Genomic DNA, 21,328 nt, shown 5'->3' with positions numbered 1-21,328 from the left:
ATCTGACTGATGAGTTTCATCAACTACTCCAGTTTTCCCCCAATGTAAAGTGCTTATGTGGAGTCAAATGCACATCAAAAGATAAAAAAAACAACTTTATGGAAATATCTGAATAATGCACACATCCCATTGATTACGTTACTGTCCGCTGATTGACCAAGAGGGATCACGTGGCCAGCTTCACGGAACATATTGCATGAACCCCCCGAAAAGGACATCATCACTACTATACAGTTTATAACTCTTCATTGAAACAAATATATCACCATAAAGTTACCTTCTGGGTCTTCCAGGGCCATAAACTGCAGTCTCTTTCTTGGACTCGGATTTTTAAATGCTGCTGTATCAACCCAAGCCACATCAAACCTACTTGAAATAAAATGTATGAAGATGTTAAGAGAAGCCTGCAGGTACTCAATGACAAAGCAATATACATTGAAGTCACAACCATTTTTGGAATTACAAATCAGGGAATTATCCCCAAAAATATCAATACCTTGTCATAGCATTCTCCTCACCACGTAGTGACGGACTTAAACCTGGAGAGAGGTTTTCACTTGGAGAACGTTTTGGACTGTATTTTACAGGCAATGGTGTTAACATCAATTCACGTTTTGCTGCAGAAGAAAGGAAAACAAGGTAATATATTGGTAATATCAGAAAAATATGTGATTGTTATAATGCATATTAGCTAATAAAGTATGAAAAAAATATAAGTTTTCTAACAATTATTGGTTTATGATTGCCATCACTTTATACATGGAAATGTATTTTCTTGCATACTTCTGTTCATGCCTAATAAAAACTACTGAAGTATTTAAAAAGTAAATAAATAGTATTACATATTTGGGTGCCCGTATAAGTGGTGACCTTACACAACTGTTTACAAATAATTATATCCCCCTACTGGCCAAGTTTCGCACTGATCTTAATTCCTGGCATAAGACTGAATTTTCCTGGTTTGGCCGTATCAATATTATTAAGATGTCGCTCCTCCCCCGCTTGCTTTATCTCCTGCAGACGATCCCCATCTCTATCCCATCCTTCTATTGGTTGCGGCTTCAGCGTTGCTTCGGCTCCTTCATTTGGCCGACTGGTCGCCCACGTCTGAGCCGGGCTCTTCTGACTCGCTCCAGGGGTACGGGTGGGGTTGGTCTGCCGGATTGTAGGCTCTACTATCTAGCATCAACTCACGCACGTGTTTTAGATTTTTTTCATAACCGTGAAGCAAAACTATGGGTCCGTTTGGCTCAACAACTATGTCCCAGTACCCTATCATCCCTGCCGTGGACCCTGCCCGGGAACAGACCGACTCAAACCTCCTTTGTGGTCCATCATACCCTTCTGGTATTGAGGTCCTTAGGACCTGAAAGTACGCTTATAGACCCCCTGGGTCCTTTAACTCCAATCACAGACAATCCAGCCTTTCCTGCTGGTAAGGCTGGTCGCTCCTTCCTAGGCAGGCCGTCCACCAATCCCATGTATTTTGCCCAGGTTCTCTCCGCTTCCTCTCTTCTCCCTCTAACATCCATCTGCCCCGATGCTGTGCCCTCCACTCGCCGTATATATGAATATGCCCAGTTAAAGCACTTTTATGGAGCGGTTAAGCGACGCGCACATCTTCACCGGTTGTTGACGGACTTTGAGCGCCTATGTGTCTCCACCCAGCCCCCTACCCATATCATATCCACGATATATAAGTTACTCCTTTCACAGCGTTCCCAACAACTCCCCTCCTTCTGCGGGGCCTGGGAGAGAGAATTGCATACTACATTTACTGACGCACAATGGAAGCGATGTTTCTCCCTCTCACAAAAAGCATCTATAGCCACTAGGGCCCAAGAAACTAGCTACAAAATAGTATCTAGATGGTACCGGGTCCCGGCTGCGCTTCATAAATGGTATCCATCTATGCCTGACAATTGTTGGCGTTGTGGTGATGTAGGAGGTTGTATGTCTCATGTTTGGTGGAGTTGCCCCTTGTTGAGGAGTTTTTGGGATGCGGTACTTAAATTGATATTGGAGGTTACTGGAGTCTCTGTCCCCAACTCTCCGGAAGCAGCTCTTTTATTCATGTTCCCGATGCCAATACAAGTTTATAAAAGCTCACTAGTTAGACACCTCCTTCAGGCAGCAAAGTCAGTGATCCCGCGCAGGTGGAAAACGGCAATACCTCCAACATTAGATGAGTGGTTTCGGGAAGTTGCCGCGATACAGCGAATGGAACACCTGGTGGCTCACTCTCCGGCAGCTGTGGTAAAATACACATCTACGTGGTCTCCTTGGATAGTGTTTCTTTCTTCTCCTTCCTACCTCACGGCTGTAACCTGAGTTGGCCTATGCTCTTGTGAAATGTACTGTGACGCTTGCTGGCTGATGTTTTTTCACCCAGAATACCCCAGAATCGGAGTCCAGGATCCCCTTGTCCTCTCCCCTCCCTCCTACTCCTCCCCCTCTGGGGACCTTTTTCTATACTTTCTCTTCCCCTGTCTAGGGTAATGTGCCGCTCCCTCTCTGTTTGAATTAAGTGGCCTCACTGTGCCTCCTGATGTTTTGCTGTAAGAATTCTCCATGCTACTGTTGTATACTGCGCAGTGTCCTTCCTATTGAGATGTGATGCACATTATTGATTGATTTCTCTTTTTTGTTGTTGTTCTGATTTGTTTTTGATTTGGTCCACTGACCTTGTTTGTCGGTTCCATTTATGGTGTGGAGGCCTTCCCTCCACTATGTTGTGTAATTTTGTGTTTTGAAACTCAATAAAAATTTTTGAATAAGAAAAAAAAAAAAAAAGTAAATAAATAATAATCATCCGTACTTGGTGTACTAACAGACTTGCGGTTTGACGGTGGGAGTGAAGAAGATCGCGGCCCACATGGAGAGTTAGGCTGCCTCGGTCGTTCTTTACTTTTCTCCGGGGTACCTCTAGGGGTACAACAGTCACTGATGCCCACCAAGTGTCTCTTGGAAGACAGCTCTGTAAAGTTCACCATGAATTATGAAATGTTTCACAAAACATCTGGGAAATATTGCATTTAATTGCATTACATGTCATCTTCTTTCAAGTTGTTGACATTTCTCTTCAGCCATTTTTTAATTACATCGGTTTTTAGTAAAGCTGCATTTACAATCAATCAATACGGACACCATTACAGATCCCATGGGCTTTCATAGACCCTGAATGGTAAGTTTGCCTAGTTATGGAATGATACCTGATCCCTTATTACTAGGCAGATGGGAATGCTGGGTGCTGTAATGATGATTTGCTTGTCACTCAGTTTTTACCTCAGTTAAAAAAAAGATATAACTTCCAGGTTCCGTTCTGCACGTTGTGCAAGCTGACCCTGGTGAAATCTTCACAGAGCCGCACTCTCCTAGGTCCCTTGTTTATTATGTACACCCTTGCTGTAATGTTTTTATTAGACTAAATATGATCTGAAACACAAAGAATCCTTGGGATCAGTTCACACGGTGGATTTTGCTTGGTGGGTCCCACCATCTGCAGGAAGATTCCTCCTCCCATTCACTTCAATGGGAGGTTCGGGCGGAATCCGCCCATAGATCGGGCAGGACGCTTCTTTTGTGCGCTAGCCGAAAGAAAAATATCAGCTAGCAGGAAAAAGAAGCATCTAACTCCCATGGAAATGAATGGGAGGCAAAATTTTGCAACGGAATCGGTAGCTAAAATTCCGCCGTGTGAACAGGGCCTTAGAAATCGGTGTATGGAAGCTGCATCAATATAGACTTACTATGAAATGCACTGTCTTTATTTGTAAAAGAGCTCCACATTTTCAACTCTTTCTCCTCTTCATAATCTCTCAAGGCTTTAAGAATAGGACTCTCTTCACCGCTTCTGTCTTCTGTTTTGGGCTGAGAGGCCAAGATATCATGCACAGCATCCTTTTCTGGAGGAGAATGGTACCTAAATAAGATTTTGAAAATATTAGCTCTGCACTCTATTAGGTTACAGCAAGAATAAACCTGAACAATTCGGTAGTACAGATTTCATTTTAACACACTATTTTTCGTTTTAAGAAATAACAGCATATGAGTCTTTGCACACCAAAAATGATCTAATATTTATGCAGAAGCTGAGAGATCCTCCTGTGTGCCCGAATGATCAGCTTTCATGGCTGATGCTACTGCCCCCTTGTGGGACTCCCCACAAAAAACAATTTATCACCTATCCACAGAATAGGTAATAAATAGAACGGGGGGCCCTAAGCCCTTCGTTCCTCCTCACTGCACGACCGCAGTGAGCAGTTTGGATGGAGCTGTGGTTATGCATGCACCCTGCCGCTCCGTTTAGCGTCTATAGGGCTGACGGAGATAATTAAAATTGTATACTGGTCTCTTATTTCATATTTTACATATATCAGTTTCTATATTTCTTTTTTTTACATGATTATGTGGGCAGACATCTTGCCTGAACTTCTTGGAGCTGTGAACAGTTCAGAGAATTTCTTTACAGCAGCCACATGGACTTCAGTCAGAAAATGACCTATTGACTTCTATGGGAGAGTATTGCGGGCATGCTCTGCGACATGTGCGGTGGTGGCTGTGCTGGGAAAGGGATCAGGTGCGCTGTCCCCATAGCCTATTGTCAATGGTGTGTCATGTGACTCCACAAGACCTCTGAAGGTGTGAAGCGGTATCTGGCAACAAGACATTAGCAGCAGATCCTTTAAGTCATGTTAGTTGTAAGGTGGGGCCTCCATGGATCAGATTTTTCCAGCACAATCTACAGATGCTCGATTGGATGGAGATCTGGGGAATGTGGAGGCCAAGTCAACACCTTGAATGAATTGTCACGTTTCTTAAATTATTTCTGAGCAATATTTGAAGTATGACAGGGCACATTATCTAGCTGAAATAGGCCACTGCCATTTGAGAATTCCATTGCTATGAAGGGGTGTACTTTGTTTGCAACTATGTAATATCCACATGAATGCCAGGACCCCAGGTTTCCCAGCAGAAGATTCCCCAGAGCATCACACTGCCCCCACTGGCTTGCCTTCTTCCCATAGTGCAATCTCTTTCCCAGTAAAGCGACACACATTCACCTAGCCATCCACACGATGTAAAAGAAACCGTGATTAATCAGATCAGGGCATAGTGTAGTTGCTTTCGGCGGTGGACAGGGGTCAGTATGGGCACTCTGACGGCTGAACAGCCCCAAACGCAGCAAGCTGCGAAGCACTGTGGGGCAGATTTACTGAGACTAGCATTTTATATGCCAGTCTTATCTTTCTGCTCTGCTGAAGTAAGAGGCAACAAGGATGCCGCTTAATAAATTTGTCACATATTTCAGCTGGCCGTGCGCCACAATTGACCGCGTAATAACCGCGGCTGTGCGCAATTAATCCCCTCCCCCCATCGAACATAAAATTAAAAAGAAAAAATGTATTCTTACATCAGAGCTGCATTACATAAACCGCAGCATGCTGAGGGAGCCAGAGTGGTCCCAATGGGAAAAGCAAAGAGGAGCGGTGAGCATACTTTTTCTTTTTTTTCTTAATTGTCAATGGAGATGAGAAAGGGAGGGCCTCTTGAGAAGCCACTGCCCTTTTGACAAAAATGCAAAGGACACCGCGAAATGGCCAAAATTTTCAACACAAATTGTGACTTTTGGACCCCTTTGCGACTTTTCTACGCCAGAAAACTGGCATAGAAAGGTTGATAAATTCCCTGTGTATTCCAATGACTTTCTGTCTTAGCCAGCATTAACTTTTTCAGCAATTTGTCCTACAGTAGCTCTTCTGTGGGATCGGCCCAGCCAGGCTAGCATTCGCTCCCCATGCGTATCAATGAGATTTTGACACCCATGACCCTGTGGCCGATTCACCAGTTGTCCTTCCGAGGACCCCTTTTTGTAGGTACTGACCACTGTATACCGCAAACACCTAATAAGACCTGCCGTTTTGGAGATGCGCTGACCCAGTCGTCCAGCCATCACAATTTGGCCCTTGTCAAAGTTGCTCAGATCCACAACGATCAGCCATAACATTAAAACCACTGACAGGTGAAGTGAATAACATTGATTATCTTTATACAATGGAACCTGTCCAGAGGTGGGATATATTATACAGACGGCGAACAGTCAGTTTTTAAAGTTGACGTTTTGGAAGCAGGAAAAATGGGCAAGTGTAAGGATTTCAGCGACTTTGACAAGGGCCAAATTGGCTAGAATACTGGGTCAGGGTATCTCTAAAACGACCTGTTCCCTTTCATTGTAATGTTGCGATGTACTAATATGATACATTTCCTACAAAGCAGGAAGTGTCAGTCCGGTGAGCGCTCAGTGGACAGTGTGGAAACTTCAATAATGCAGAAATTGTTTTAAAAATAATAGTAATTTAAAAAAAAAAAATACACACAAACACACACACACACACACACTTATGTATGTTTAAAAAAATTATCTGATTTAAACAATAGGTCGTTTTCATGAGATTCCTTTTAATATTTTTAAGATAAATAACAACCATGCACAATATATTCAGCAGAAGAGCCAAGACGCTTTAAGACTTACCTGTTTTGTGTATACATTATTTCTTGTTTTTGCTCCATCTCTTTGGCTTTGTTGTCAAGTGGCTGGCCAGTGAAGATGGAACTCTCCGCTTCAGAAGTCAGACACTTACGGGCTGCTACATCCACACAGTATAAATTACCACTTTTGTGTAACATTTCATTACTTTAAGGAAAAATAAAAAATAAACATGAAGAATAACTGAAGAAACTATTCCCCAATATGATCTGGTATGGTTTTTTTTAACGTTGTTACTGTAAATTAGCGTTTGTGTTTTCTATAGCTGCAGAACATAAAAAAAATATAAACAACTGCAATTAAAAAAACTAAGAAAACAAAAAGCCTTACTTGGGACTGGATGACCACAGCTGGTCTTCAGCTTTATGATGAAACCTCACCATGTTTTCATGCTCCAGTTGTTTAATTTGTGTTTTCAGTTTTGAAACGGTCCTATTTCACCAAGAAGAGAACCTGGTCAATCTAGTGAAGATTCAGGCAGGCAATAGTACACAGCCCACCTGAAGTTACCTGAAGCCCATAATTAAGACTTTGAAGGTGTCTACAAAAGGTTTCCTATAAGGCAGGATTCACACGAGCATGTTCGGTCCCTAAAGGACGGAACGTATTTCGGCCGCAAGTCCCGGACTGAACACACTGCAGGGAGCCGGGCTCCTAGCATCATAGTTATGTATGATGCTAGGAGTCCCTGCCTCGATGCGGGACAACTGTCCCGTACTGTAATCATGTTTTCACTGCCTCCCTGCAGTGTGTTCGGTCCGGGACTTGCGGCCAAAATACGTTCCGTCCTTTACGGACCGAACATGCTCGTGTGAATCCAGCCTCAAAGTGATCATTTACCACTTTATATGTCCGAATGTGTTTTTTTAATGCCTTGCTTCTAAAAAGTCTACTGACAAAACCAGCACTCAATCCCAGCTGAAGACTAGAAGCATAGCCGTACATGTGCCTACTCACGCCTTGTCCTGGCTGCCAGCTGCAGTGGTACTGTAAAAGTAAAAGCCACACTGTACCTCAAGAAAGATCGCTGGAGTACCAAAACTCCATGCTCTTCTCTTTCCACATGCACAGCTGATAGGTGTTGGCTGCAGTGTCGTAGCAAGTGTCAGCTACATTGCCCCTGTCAGTGATCAGGCAGAGCACTCAGTGCAAAGGATTGCTGCTGTCCGATTATTATTATTCTGCTGCTTTCCCGTGGGACAAGAGCAGTGCAGTAGACAAATATGGGTCGCTATTTGGCCATCAGTGGCATAAGCACTAAAAAAATGTTTACTTTTTAATAAGAGGAAGTCTCTAAAAAAACAAACAAAATGCAAATTAGATGTCAGCTGGATTGTGTCTACTAATAGGGGTTGTCCGCTTTTTTGTTCGAATTATCAACCTACAATAAGCTGATCACAGTGTCTAGAGTGTTCAATTGCCCTGCAGCGCCACCACATGGGAAATTAAGCGCTGTACGGTGCTCATTGACATCAATAGGCTGTCCAGGTAATGCACAGTTGCCATGGGTCTATTAACTCAGAAATAACGTGTTTGAAGTTGGGTTTTCTAAACTTTACAACCCATTTAAAGGGAACCTGTCACCAGCATTTCAGCTATTGAACATTACTTATCCCTCACTGGCCGCTGCTATCATAAGTTCATTGACGTTATGCCCTCTCCTAAACTCCTCCTCTGACCTAAAATAACGGTCTGCAAACATTTTGCGCATTTTATGGTAATAATCTGGTGTCCCGTTGTGAGCACGCACCAAAAGAGGACATCAATGCACAAGCGCAGGATGTTTTTGTGTGCTGCGGGGAGAGGAGCTGTCATTCAAAAGTAAGGAGGCGGGATTAAAACTCGGAAAGACTAGGAGGAATGAAGATTTGACTTTTATGCTCATTAGCATACGGTGTGGGAACACAAAAAAACTGAATACTAAAGCTACAGAGCCGACTAAGAAGAGAATTATAGATTACATAAAAATGATATTTCACCCACTTCCACCAGGTATTGCTGGTTTAAATAGGTGAAATGCTGGTGACAGGTTCCCTTTAAGAAAGAAAATGTCACTTTACAGCAAATGTGAATAGCGCATGCATGTGTCTATTTACAAGAAAAATTACCTTCTGAGCTCATTCACTTCACTATGTGCATCACATAATGTGTTCTCTGTTACACTAAGAGTATCCTGAAAAGAAAAGCATAATATAACACCTGTATTTCAGCACTGGTCTAATGTGAATTACTGAAATTGAAAAGAAAAGACAAACAAATCATCCCTAAAACACAAGAACTTAAAGATATATTTATATGAAACATGTTTTATTGATCTAAGGCCCCCATTTATAAAAAAAAAAAAGTCAGATCTAGGATGCTCTAGCGGCAATAGAAAATCGGTTATCAACTTTCCTTTCTTCTCTCCATTAGATTAAGTAAGTTAAAATGTCCGAAACTGTGACGTCCGTGCGCAGCAGTACAAAAGTTTTATGAGTGGGTACCCCTTCCCCTCATGAGCAGACTGGAGCGCTGAGGGTTAATATTGTCCTTTTTCACAATGATTGGGCTGCGTTGAGGGCTGTAAGTACCAGGGCTGTAGTGTCCCGTACTTATCATGCGGTTTACTGTTCTGCCGTGCAAACCCTCCTCGCTGTTCCTCTATTACCGTTCCCCTCCCTCCTCAGCGCCCAGCCAACCCACTCAGCTAACGTGGTGCCGCTACACCTAGTCAGTGCTGGGCTTCGAACAAGCTGACGCTGCACTCCTCCTCCCTCCTAACCAGGCCGCTGGAGAAACTCAGTCTTCCTGACAAACAGGCACACTACAGAGTGTTCAGTGGCGGTATTAAAGCAAGTACCTAATATAGCAGATACACTTTGTAAATGTTTATTTTATTTCCATTCCGACTTGCACCTGACATATACATATATAGCTGCATAACGTTATTTAAGTGCACACCGTTTTCTTACAACATTACCAATTACACATACGTTTATACACAACGAGCAGACAACCTACATATTATACATGAGCCATTTACAAAGGAGTCAGAACTGGGTTGAGACAGTGGAAAAATAAGTTTGGGTAAACGACTCCACAGCCCTGTATTAAAGGCACCTTATCAATGCCCTTGTTTAAAATGTCCGTCTGTTTCTCTAGCTTTTTGATATTTTATCACTTATTTGTCTACTTTTTTCTCAGGCATTACTGCAATCCTTGGTGCTGAATAATTTAAAGCTAATTTTATCATTCCAACCTTCTAGCTGCTTGCTTAGTGATAAACTAATATCTTGTTCTACATGTTGACACATACTTTGATCATATGTCTGTATTGATAAAAACACTGGACCCCTGATTTTTGGTGATTTTGCAGTAAGTGTCCAATTTACCTGCAGCGCCACCACAGGAGAAAAGAAGAATTCTAAATTTTTCACTTAAAGAGGCTCTGTCACCAGATTTTGCAACCCCTATCTGCTATTGCAGCAGATCGGCGCTGCAATGTAGATAAGAGTAACGTTTTTTTGTTTTTTTTAAACGAGCATTTTTGGCCAAGTTATGACCATTTTTATATTTATGTAAATGAGGCTTTCTAAAGTACAACTGGGCGTGTTTACAGTAAAAGTACAACTGGGCGTGTATTATGTGCGTACATCGGGGCGTTTTTACTACTTTTACTAGCTGGGCGTTGTGAATAGAAGTATCATCCACTTCTCTTCGTTACCACCCAGCTTCTGGCAGTGCACAGACACAGCGTGTTCTCGAGAGATCACGCTGTGACGTCACTCACTTCCTGCCCCAGGTCCTGCATCGTGTCGGACGAGCGAGGACACATCGGCACCAGAGGCTTCAGTTGATTCTGCAGCAGCGTTTGCAGGTAAGTAGCTACATGGACTTACCTGCAAACGCCAATGCTGCTGCAGAATCATCTGTAGCCTCTGGTGCCGATGTGTCCTCGCTCGTCCAACACGATGCAGGACCTGGGGCAGGAAGTGAGTGACGTCACAGCGTGATCTCTCGAGAACACGCTGTATCTTTGCACTGTCAGAAGCTGGGTGTTCTGAAGAGAAGTGGATGATACTTCTATACACAACGCCCAGCTAGTAAAAGTAGTAAACACGCCCAGATGTAACACACATAATACACGCCCAGTTGGACTTTAACTTTAAACACACCCAGTTGTACTTTAGAAAGCCTCATTTACATAAATATAAAAATGGTCATAACTTGGCCAAAAATGCTCATTTTAAATAAAACAAAACGTTACTCTTATCTTCATTGCAGCGCCGATCTGCTGCAATAGGAGATAGGGGTTGCAAAATCTGGTGACAGAGCCTCTTTAAATTAACATTAGAGCAGTGTTTTTCAAAGTTCATAAGTCAAGAACCATCTACTCATACAAATTATATCGAAGTACCCCCAAAGCTAATCAAACACAGCATAAGTGAAATACATGTACCATAGGCGGAGACACTTTCATTTTTAGCCGTTCTCTCTGCTCTGTCTAATAAATGAGGGTGCTGAATGGGAACCGCTCTCTAACTTAGGACATCCTAATAGAGTATTTGGCAATAGACTGTCTAAACCAGACCCTTCAGGTACTTTTGAGTTTAAAAAATAAATATATTATAATAAAAGTAATCAGAAGTATAAAGATATCAGCTACCTTTATACCTCTTAGCAGCTCTGTATTTCACATATTTTACAAGATAATAAGGTACAACATAACTTTTGTATTATACACATTTTTAGGTCACTAGTTTAAAATGAATAAACATAGAAAAAAAGCTGAAGTATATAAAAGTCTCTTACCTTAACTCTTTCATGCTCCTTCCCCAGTGATTCATATTCCAATAAAAGCTGAAAAACAAAAAACAATTAAATGGTAACCAAAAACTATGCAAAAATTGAACTTCCTCTATGAACAATCGTTACCACCTGAAAGCAATGTAAGGTGGCAGATGCAAATTTTATCTGACGGGAAACCAGAATGTGATTTAGTTAAATCTGCACAAAATGTGGACATATAATTTCTATTGTTTTGCTAAGAGCTGCTTACTGACTGGTCTCACATCAGAAGTTTATATGTGATGGTGGAAGACGCAGCCAGCAGATCGGGTGGTGCTGCTGCAAATGTGTGGCTGGAAGCCTTGCAAGAGAAACTTCCAGCATCATACAGTTCACCCAGCAACAGTACCACCCGATTTGCTAGCTATGTCTCCCACCGTCACATTAAGGGTATGTTCACACGCTTAGCAAAAAACGTCTGAAAATACGGAGCTGATTTCAGAGAAAACAGCCTCTGATTTTCAGGCGTTTTTGAAGCTGAAAATGAAGCTTCTTTTAATTTGGAGCTTCTTTTCAGACGTTTTTTGAGGCGTTTTTCATAGTGTTCAATGGAAAATCAGCTCCAAAAAACGCCTCAAGAAGTGACATACTACTTCTTTTTACGGAGCGTCTTTTTACGCTCCGTTTTTTAAAACAGAGGCGTAAAAAGACACGCCATATGAACTAAATTCTGTTTTTCCCATTGATTTCAATGGGCAGATGTTTTTAGGCGTTCAGCTTCCGTCTTTTCAAGCGTTTTTCGAGGAGTAAATGCCCCAAAATACGCCTGAAAACACTGCCTATGAACATACCCATAAACTTCTGGCGCATGACACAGCCCAGGAGCAACTCTGGAGGTACACTATGAAGAACCTGCGATTTGGAACTTCCTGCTATCATGGAGCAGTTTCTGCCTTTGAACCTCCATTAAAATTATAACTTAATAAAAAAAGGTCAAAAAAGGCTACAAAAATAACATCTTAGAAAACAAAAAAAAAGCATTAAAAAAAAAAACAAAACAAAAAAAAAGGTCAAAAAACGCTTGAGTTTCAAAATCTGCCTACAAATGCGAAAGAAAAATTTTAAGGCAGATTTTTTTTCTGCTTGACAAACAAATGATGTGCGAACATACCCTAACTTTGTTTATAACATCAAACTTTTTATAAGGTCTTAAAATGTCACCAATTTATTCAAATGAAAAAATGGTAAAAATGGAAAATAACCGTTCTGTTGTTGCGGCTGTTTTGACTTACATCTTGAAACATTTTATGCTCTTGTTTTATCCGTGCTTCTTTGTCATCGGACTGCCTGATAGTTTTCTGAAGCGATTCTTCAACTTCTTTGAGTCTGGACTGTAATCTGCTGATCGCATTTTCTTTTTCTTTACTTCTTGCTCTCATTTCCTCAATTTGTTCTTGTAAATCCTTTGAAGTGCCATTGGCTGTGTGACACCGTTCCTTCCATTCAGCCTAGGACATTTTTTAGAAAATGGTTTTTAACCCCTTAATGACCAGGCCATTTTGCAAATGAATGAGCAAGGATTATTTTTTTGTTTTTTCACTTTTGCATTCTAAGGCATCATTTACACGAGCGTAATATACGCGCATGCGACGCGCGTGCTTTTCACGCGTGTCGTACGCACCTATATTAGTCTATGGGGCAGTGCAGACAGTGCGTGAATTTTGCGCAGCGCGAGTGCGTTGCGTAAAACTCACGACATGTCCTATCTTTGTGCGCTGTTCGCGCATCACGCACCCATTGAAGTCAATGGGTGCATGAAAACCACGCATGCCGCACGGAAGCACGTGCTTTTCTGTTTACAAACATCCAAACGGAGTGTCATAATGATGGCGGCTGCGCGAAAATCACGCTGATGACACTGATGACACACGCAGCTGTTAAATGCCTTTTGCGCACGCAAAACGCCGCGTTTTTTGCGTGCGCAGAACGCACACGCTCATGTAAATCAGGCCTAAGAGTCTTAACTTTTTTTTTATTCCGTCGACATAGCCGTATAAAGGCTTGTTTTTTGCGGAATGAGTTGTGTTTTTCAATTACACCATTTTTGGGTGCATATAATATATTGATTAACTTTTAATAACTTTATTTTAGGAAAGAATTGAAAATAAACCGCTATTCCAGCATTGTTTTTCACGTTATAAATTTACGACGTTCACTATGTGACATAAATAACATGTTACCTTTATTCTATGGGTCGGCACGATTACGGGGATACCAAATATATAAAGGTTTTATGTTTTCCAACTTTTGCAAAATAAAAACCCTTTATAAAAAATAAATAAATGACGCTACTTGTTTTTGCATTGCTGCATTCCAAGAGCCGTAACTTTATTTTTCCGTTAATGTAGCCATATTTAGCCTTTTTTTGTTGCGGGACAAGGTGTAGTTTTCATTGGTAGTATTTTGGGGTACATGGGACTTATTGATTAACTTTTATTTTTTATGTTTGGAATCGGGGAAAAAAAAAATGAATTTTGCCATTGTTTTTTCCGTTTTTTTGGAGGCCGTTCACCCGGCGGTTTAATGAATGTCTTAACTTTATTGTTTGTGTCGTTATGATCGCGGCGATACCATATATATGTGTATGTGTTGTTTTTTCCTTTACATTTTTACTAAATAAAACCACTTTTTGGGGAAAAAAGTGGATTTTATTTTTACTGTAATCTTTTTTTTTTTTTTCCATAAACTTTATTTAATTGCTTTAGGTTTTTTTTTGTCCCACTAGGGGACTTCACCATGCGATCTACTGATCGCTTATATAATGCTTTGGTATACTTAGTATACTGACACTGCCCCACGATTTCTTTGGGGGGGCACCGATGGTGTGACAGAGGGAGCTCCCTCCCTCTGTCAAACACATTAGATGCCGCTGTCGCTATTGACAGTGGCATCTAATGGGTTAAACTGCCGGAATCAGAGCGCATTTCGATTCCGCCAGTTAGGGCAGGGGCCAGGCTGTGTATAACAGCCGTGCTCCTGCCACTGATCGCCTGGGTACTGCCAGTGTACCCACGCAATCAGAGTGACGGATATATCCGTCGCTATGCGGGAACTAACACCTGCTTGCGACGGATAGGTCTGTTGCTTGTTGTTACGGGGTTAATAGCCCACACAATATTTATGTTGTTGTGACCTATAAAATAACCCAACAATGAAATTAAGGAGCCTCACACACAAGCGTGTTTGGTCCGTGATATACAGTCCGTATGTCGGCCACATTTGCCGGACCGAACACACTGCAGGGAGCCGGGCTTCTAGCATCATAGTTATCTAGGACGCTAGGTGTCGCTGCCTCGCTGCGGGACAACTGTCCCGTACTGAAAACATGATTACAGTACGGAACAGATAACTATAATGCTAGGAGTCCGGCTCCCTGCAGTGTGTTCGGTCCGGGAAATGCGGCCAACATACGGACCGTATATCATGGAGCAAACACGCTCGTGTGTGAGGCTCCGAAGGCTTTGTTCAAATCTGCATTTGGGAATTTTGTCAAGGTTTCCTACAGCATGAAGTGCTATTTTTGGTGTCTATAGGACGAAAACCTTGAAAGAGTCATGATGTTTGGTCATAGACAGACGCAACAAGGCAGAAGTGAACAGAGGCTATGGTTCTCCGTGGAGCTAGTGAGAAAAGAAAATAAGGAATCTTGTTTTGTTTGTTTTTTTCGTTATTTTTAAAAAGCAGTGATATATCACGGGTTTTATTATGACACCTCAAATTATATCAGATCCCAAGTAAATACAATGGGGGAAAAAATTCAGTTTTGGATGGAATTACTTTAGAATACTCCAAATCCTGAACACTTTACATCCTGAAATTTTAACATAATGTGCATGAATAAATATTATTATACTAAAACTGGAACATAAGATATTGTGGACAGATATAAACACAAAAATAACTCAGCAGATAAGGGGAAAAAACTCTCTTAATGGACATAGAGAGGAAGAAGCAATGTTCATGTTATTGCTAGTATACAATTTACTATGAATTACTCACTGAATGAATGAAACGTTGGTTCAATCCACTAAATAGTTTTCATTGCTGTATTAGGTAACATAACCGGCGAATGATAAATACTTACCACTTGTATTTCAAGTTCACTATTTTTTTTCTCAAGTACACGGATTCGTTTGCTTGCTTCGGTCAAAGCTCCTTCCATGTGGGCACATCTACATGAAGAATAACACGCAGTGTATCAGTACTGGGGTAACTTTTGTAAACATAAAAAGTTTACATATAGAGAGAGATAAAAAAAAGAATCAACAGTAAATAAAATAATGCTTGTATCATTATAATAGATTTCGAAGGCAGTTCCCAAAATGTTTACAACATAATAACTTCTTTTAACTTGTACTTTAATCCTGAGGATTTCAGACTATTGCACAATTCCAGATTAAAATGAATTTGGGAATATTGTGCCAGAGCATTGTGTTTACAGGATCAATGGCTGCCAAATATGAAAATATTTTTACTGTACCAACAAAATAGTTTTTGATTTACATTTAGTTAAAATTCAAAGTTGATTTTCAAAACACAATATAAATAAAATAATAGTTAGGAAGCAAACTAAAGTCCCTTTTACATGGACCAATGATTGGGAGGAGAACGAGCGTTCATATAAATGATTGCTCCTGATTATTGCCCTGTGTTAACAGGGCAAAGATCAGCCGATGAACGGGCAAAGGCTCATTCATTGGCTGATCGCATCTTTTACGTAGCACTAAATATTATCGTTTTTGACAGCACATCTTTCTGTGTAAACAGGGAGATGTGCTGCAGACATGATGGAAATGCATGGAGATAAGCAATCGGAGTAAGGATCGATCGTCCCCATTCTAAACTATCTTTGCACCGTTTAAAAGAGAACAGCAAGTGCCTTTCGACAAGCTTTACTGTCGATCGGCGGTCTTTTTAAAAGTGATATATCTACCTGTATAAAACCACCTTAACTGGGATATACTTATAAGTAAGGCTATGTTCACACCTGCTTTGTGTCATTCCATTGTTCTGCACCATCATAGGAGAAGAACAAGGGAATAACAGAAGCAACGGTTCCGTCGCACAACAGATACCTCCGGTGGCCAACAGAACCTATTGACTTTAATGGGTTCAGTCGGCTTTCCGTCAGGGTGTCAGTGTTTTTTTTTTACCGGAGACAATAGCGCAGAATGACGGATCTGCGACGGTACACCTGAACGGAGCATCCAACGCAGATGTGAAAGAGGCCTAAGCCTTTGAAATTTAAAAGGAAATAGTTCCACAGTTAAAAGCCTTCTCAGATGTGATGTATAAAATGTATTTTTGGTGAAACTTTAACCCCTTAGTGACCAGCCTATTTTAGGCCTTAATGACCAAGCAATTTTTTACACTTTTTCATTGTCTCATTCAAAGAGCTATAACTTTTTTATTTTTTCGTCGACATAGCTGTATAAGGTCTTGTTTTTTGTGTGTGACAAGTTGTATATTTTATTAGCACTATTTTGGGGTACACATAGATTTATTGGATTAATTTTTATTAACTTTTTCTTTTGGGGGGGGGGGGGTGATTGAAAAAACCCCAGCAAAGTCGCCAAACATTTTTGCGCCCTACATTTACTGTGTGGTATAAATAACACAATAACTTTATTCAGCTGGTTTTTAAGATTGCAACAATACCAAATTTATATAGTTTTCTTATGTTTTACTACTTTTACACAGTAAAAACACTTTTTTTTTTTTCAGAATTATTTGTTTTTGTATCTCCATATTTGAAGAGCCATAACTTTTTTATTTTTTCGCAGATGCAGCTGTATGAGGGCTTTTTTTTGCGGGACCACTTGTTTTTATTGTTACCATTTTGGAGTACATGCGACTTTTTGATCACTTTTTATCACATTTTTTTAAGGCAGGATTCACAGAAGACATACATTTTTGCATTGTTTTTTTATTTGATTTTTTACGGCGTTCGCCGAGCAGGTTAAATAATTTTAATAACTTCATAGCTGGGGTCGTTACAGATGCGGCGATACCAAATATGTGTAACTTTTTTATTTTTTAAATAATAAAGCAGTTTGTAAGGGGAAAAAGTGGGTTTTTCATTTTTTCCCACTTATTTATTATTAACTTTATTTAATTATTTTTTACTTTTTTACTAGTTCTACTAGGGAACTTCACTATGTGATCATGCGATCTCTTTTATAATACACTGCAATACTTCTATATTGCAGTGTATTACTGCCTGTCAGTATACAACGGATAGGCATCTGTTGCCTCTGGCATGGCCTAGCAGAAATTCAGTATTTTATGTTTAGAATAAATACTGGAGTCTGTTGAGACATTTTCTATTACTTTTAGGCTATGTTCACACGGAGTATTTTGGGGGAAGAATATCTGCCTCAAAATTCCGTTTGGAACTTTGAGGCAGATTTTCCTCTCCCTGCACGCCGATTTTCGCCCGCAGCCATTGAGCGCCGCGGGCATAAAACAGCGCGAAATACGCTTTCTCTGCCTCCCATTGAAGTCAATGGGAGGTCAGAGGCGGAAGCGCCCGAAGATAGGGCATGTCGCTTCTTTTTCCCGCGAGGCAGTTTTACTGCTCGCGGGAAAAAGACGCCGACGGCTCCCATTGAAATCAATGGGAGGCGTTCTCGGGCCGTTTTTGCGGTTCCCGCGTCAAAAAACTCGACAAAATACCCCATGTGAACATAGCCTTAGAGTTGAAAAGGTCTAAAGAAAACATTAAACATAAAATCTCTTATAGTAAAGTTCCACTTTTGGAGCCACATTAAGGATTTTGATAAGAAAGGTTATTGTTACAACCACGGTCTTTGAAAGCTGGAGTGCTGGAGTACCTCTGCATCTGCCTATATCCCATCAATGCATCACGGACTTCGATTGTTGTGATGTGCTACTTCTTACATGAAATATATTAGTACTGCTAATTGACCCATCATCCCATTGAGGAGCCTAGGCAGCCATTTTAATATCAGAGGTAACATAGATGGCATATCATCACTAAAATAACAAAATACATGCAGCCATTACCGCTCAGTCAGATTGTTGATCTTCATCAGGTCTTCAGTGGAAGTGGACTGGCTTTTGGCAAGAAGTTGTTGATTTAGGTTACTGATCTCTGACTCATAGTAGTCTCGTAAATCTGCCAAGTGTCGAGCATGCTTTTCCCTTAAACTTCGCCGGACACTAAGAATTAATAGTAACCAACATAAAAAAAAACCTTAAAGGGGTTGTCTGGTCACAGCAAATTAATGTTATTTAATGCTATTTTTTTGTACAATTAAAAGCTATACACTTTTCCAATAGACTTTCTGTATTATTTCCTCACATTTTCAATATCTCTGCTTGTTGTTCAGTAGGAACATTCATTGTTTACTGCCAGTGGATAAAATTCTGTCCACGGTCATGTGATGGACACACTGGCGCTGGCATCGTAAGAAGACACAGCTCTGATATACACACTGTAATAAGCCGTGCACCTCTGTGTTCGCACCAATGACAAGGGGAAAGGTAATCACTATTTTTCAATTTATTAACGCATTTCTAGGAAGAGTAAAAGAGGGAAGACGCAACAAACAGTTCTAAGGAAAGATGCTCTCTTATTTCATGGGCTATACAAGTATTTACAAAAACAGACAGGAGAATTGACAAGTCCTCTTGAAAGGCTTGGATGAATGTTTAAAGGGGAGGATGCCGTCCAGGTCTCTTTAGTAAGAGAGACACATTCTTCTCTGACAAAACACAAAGGTTTATGGTTGGTGTATCTAAATATTGTAAATGACAAAAACACGCATCCCGAGGACGATTATGTCGAAAAGCGTGTCGAGGCGGCCGGTGACATGCTGGGCAACATTGTAGTGGGTGAGTCTTATCCCTCCATAGTTCAATGAACCGTACATCTGTTTAAATCTACTACTTAGGCCTCATGCACACGACCGTGCTCGTAATTACGACTCGTAATTATGAGCACGGCCGGCCACGGGCAGCCGGCCGCTTTTGCGAGCCGTGCTCCCATTATAAAGTATAGCAGCACGGCCCGTAAAATGAAAAAATAGAACGTGTTCTATTTTTTTAACGGCACGGGCACCTTCCCGTGAGAAAACGGGAAGGTACCCGTGGCTAACAGAAGTCTATGGGCCCGTTATTGCGGGTCGTAATTACGACTCGCAATAACGGGTGTTTTTACGGTCGTGTGCATGAGGCCTTGCCTATAGTACCGTTACCTGATGGTCTGTAGTTACTTTTGAAGTTCCATGGTGGGATTCCTGTTCTCACTTTACCAGTTGATTTACTTTGTACTACTGTTCAGGATTTACACTTGCCTTGTCATTTTATCATTTTTCAGCTAGCACCGGCACAATGTTGTATTTATCTTTGCATTTTAAATGGATGCAATAAAAATTATATGGTTTAATTTTTTTTCCTAATGGTTGTGGTTTTCATGTTCCTTAAAGGTTTAATGTAGGTTGGCTATATGTATTTGGAATTCACCCTTTCTTTGCTATTGGACCATATATATGTTTATCAAAGATGACAGGTGCTCCATAATTCCATAATTATGTATATAATAAGATACATGTTTCTATGGAGTATTTTTTTATTTTTAAACAACTAAAGACTGTCATATTACCCTGCAGGCTGTGTTGGCTCTTTTTTTTTTTTTTTACGTTTTTTTCCGGGTTACGAGTTAATTGATCCAAATTGCAGTTTTTGGAAATATTGGAAATAGATGAAGAAGCAAAAAGTCTGGAAGACCCATCCTCTTTACAATGGGCAGCCAAATTAACTTACCTGGGGTAGTGCCTAGCTGCAATGTTGATAACTTTGTACCGGATGATAATACTCCTATATTACAACGTCTTAGAGCAGATTTTGATAGATTGTAACAACTTCCGCTTACATGATGGGCCCTTTATTAATATCTAAAAGAAATGTCAAGATTTCTATATATGTTCCATCACTCTCCTGTATAGCTGCTCCTCTCATTGTACTTTAATATTTATAGGAGATATTAGATCCTTTATCTGGCCGGGTCGCACTAAGTACTCTTCAGCTGCACACTGAAAAAGGGGATTAGATTTGCCAAATCTTTGAACATTAGAGATTTGTTGCCAGGTACTGCAGATTTTTTTGTCAGGACCTGCCAATAATCTAAAATTTATGGGGACATCCTGACTTCCCCATCATCTCTGGTCGGCAGAACAAAAGATTGGATTTCTACCTGTCCAATTGTCTATTTTAGAGAGGTGCATGGCAGTAACATCTCACTCCTACACAGAAATCATAGGGCCCCATAGCAACACTTAGTATAGGCCGCAACCTTCCTACACAAACTAAAAGCACCAGGTCGGTACTTTTACAAACACTTTTTTAAGTAAAATTTGGAGGGCTTGTTTATTAAAACAGTTGCAATTTAAAGCCTCGACAACTTTACCCATGTCGTAAAAAGTGGAACAGAGCTTTCATAAATATTGTACTCAGTCTAAACACCATATTTTTCAATGTGTTTACACCAGACAGATGGCATATATACATTGGTAAATCTCCCCTATAAAGCTCCAAATATCCTGCTTCCCCCTTTATACAGTACATGCTAAAACAGGCTGCTGCAGCCGCCACTAGGGGGAGCTCAGTGCATATGAATGTATACAGTTATCTTTGACCTCAATGGAAGCTGTAAAAATCTCTATGCATTCCTGTATTTGCAGGAAACTGCTATAGCTCTATGACGAGAAGCAGGAGGAGTTCAGGGCCTGGTGCCCTTTTCACAACGGGCCTCATAGCAGTGGTGTGGTCTGACTTCATGGTGAGTAAGCAACTGCTCCTGCTATTAAAACAACATGCCAGCTTATGGGGGAGCTGTTAAAGATAGCTTTTGCATATAAACGGCCAGCTTTAGCAACAGTGTGCAAACTGTCGTACAGATACTATCGAATACCCAGAATAAGTGCGCCTCTC

At 40.8% G+C, this 21,328-nt stretch overlaps 1 protein-coding gene across 5 annotated transcripts in view; it reads right to left on the bottom strand.

Moving 5' to 3' along the window:
• MPHOSPH9 (M-phase phosphoprotein 9) overlaps positions 1 to 21,328 on the bottom strand; it is a 167,098-nt gene that overhangs the window by 31,244 nt on the left and 114,526 nt on the right. For 3 of the 5 annotated variants that reach the window (XM_075833976.1, XM_075833995.1, XM_075834012.1), the window contains 11 exons: positions 18,401 to 18,556; positions 15,459 to 15,546; positions 12,607 to 12,822; positions 11,339 to 11,386; positions 8,656 to 8,720; positions 6,878 to 6,979; positions 6,533 to 6,694; positions 3,750 to 3,922; positions 2,819 to 2,977; positions 497 to 617; positions 278 to 369 (listed from right to left, as the gene is read on the bottom strand). In XM_075833976.1, coding sequence (XP_075690091.1) covers positions 278 to 369; positions 497 to 617; positions 2,819 to 2,977; positions 3,750 to 3,922; positions 6,533 to 6,694; positions 6,878 to 6,979; positions 8,656 to 8,720; positions 11,339 to 11,386; positions 12,607 to 12,822; positions 15,459 to 15,546; positions 18,401 to 18,556 — 1,382 coding nt within the window. The remainder of the gene's footprint in view (positions 1 to 277; positions 370 to 496; positions 618 to 2,818; positions 2,978 to 3,749; positions 3,923 to 6,532; positions 6,695 to 6,877; positions 6,980 to 8,655; positions 8,721 to 11,338; positions 11,387 to 12,606; positions 12,823 to 15,458; positions 15,547 to 18,400; positions 18,557 to 21,328) is intronic. The other 2 variants (XM_075833986.1, XM_075834004.1) reach the window with 1 other exon arrangement.

The sequence above is a fragment of the Rhinoderma darwinii genome, chromosome 1, assembly GCF_050947455.1.
Source record: "Rhinoderma darwinii isolate aRhiDar2 chromosome 1, aRhiDar2.hap1, whole genome shotgun sequence".
In the NCBI taxonomy this organism is placed as follows: domain Eukaryota; kingdom Metazoa; phylum Chordata; class Amphibia; order Anura; family Rhinodermatidae; genus Rhinoderma; species Rhinoderma darwinii.
The sequence above is the reverse complement of the archived record's forward strand: the minus strand, read 5'-3'. Positions and strand labels throughout refer to the sequence as shown.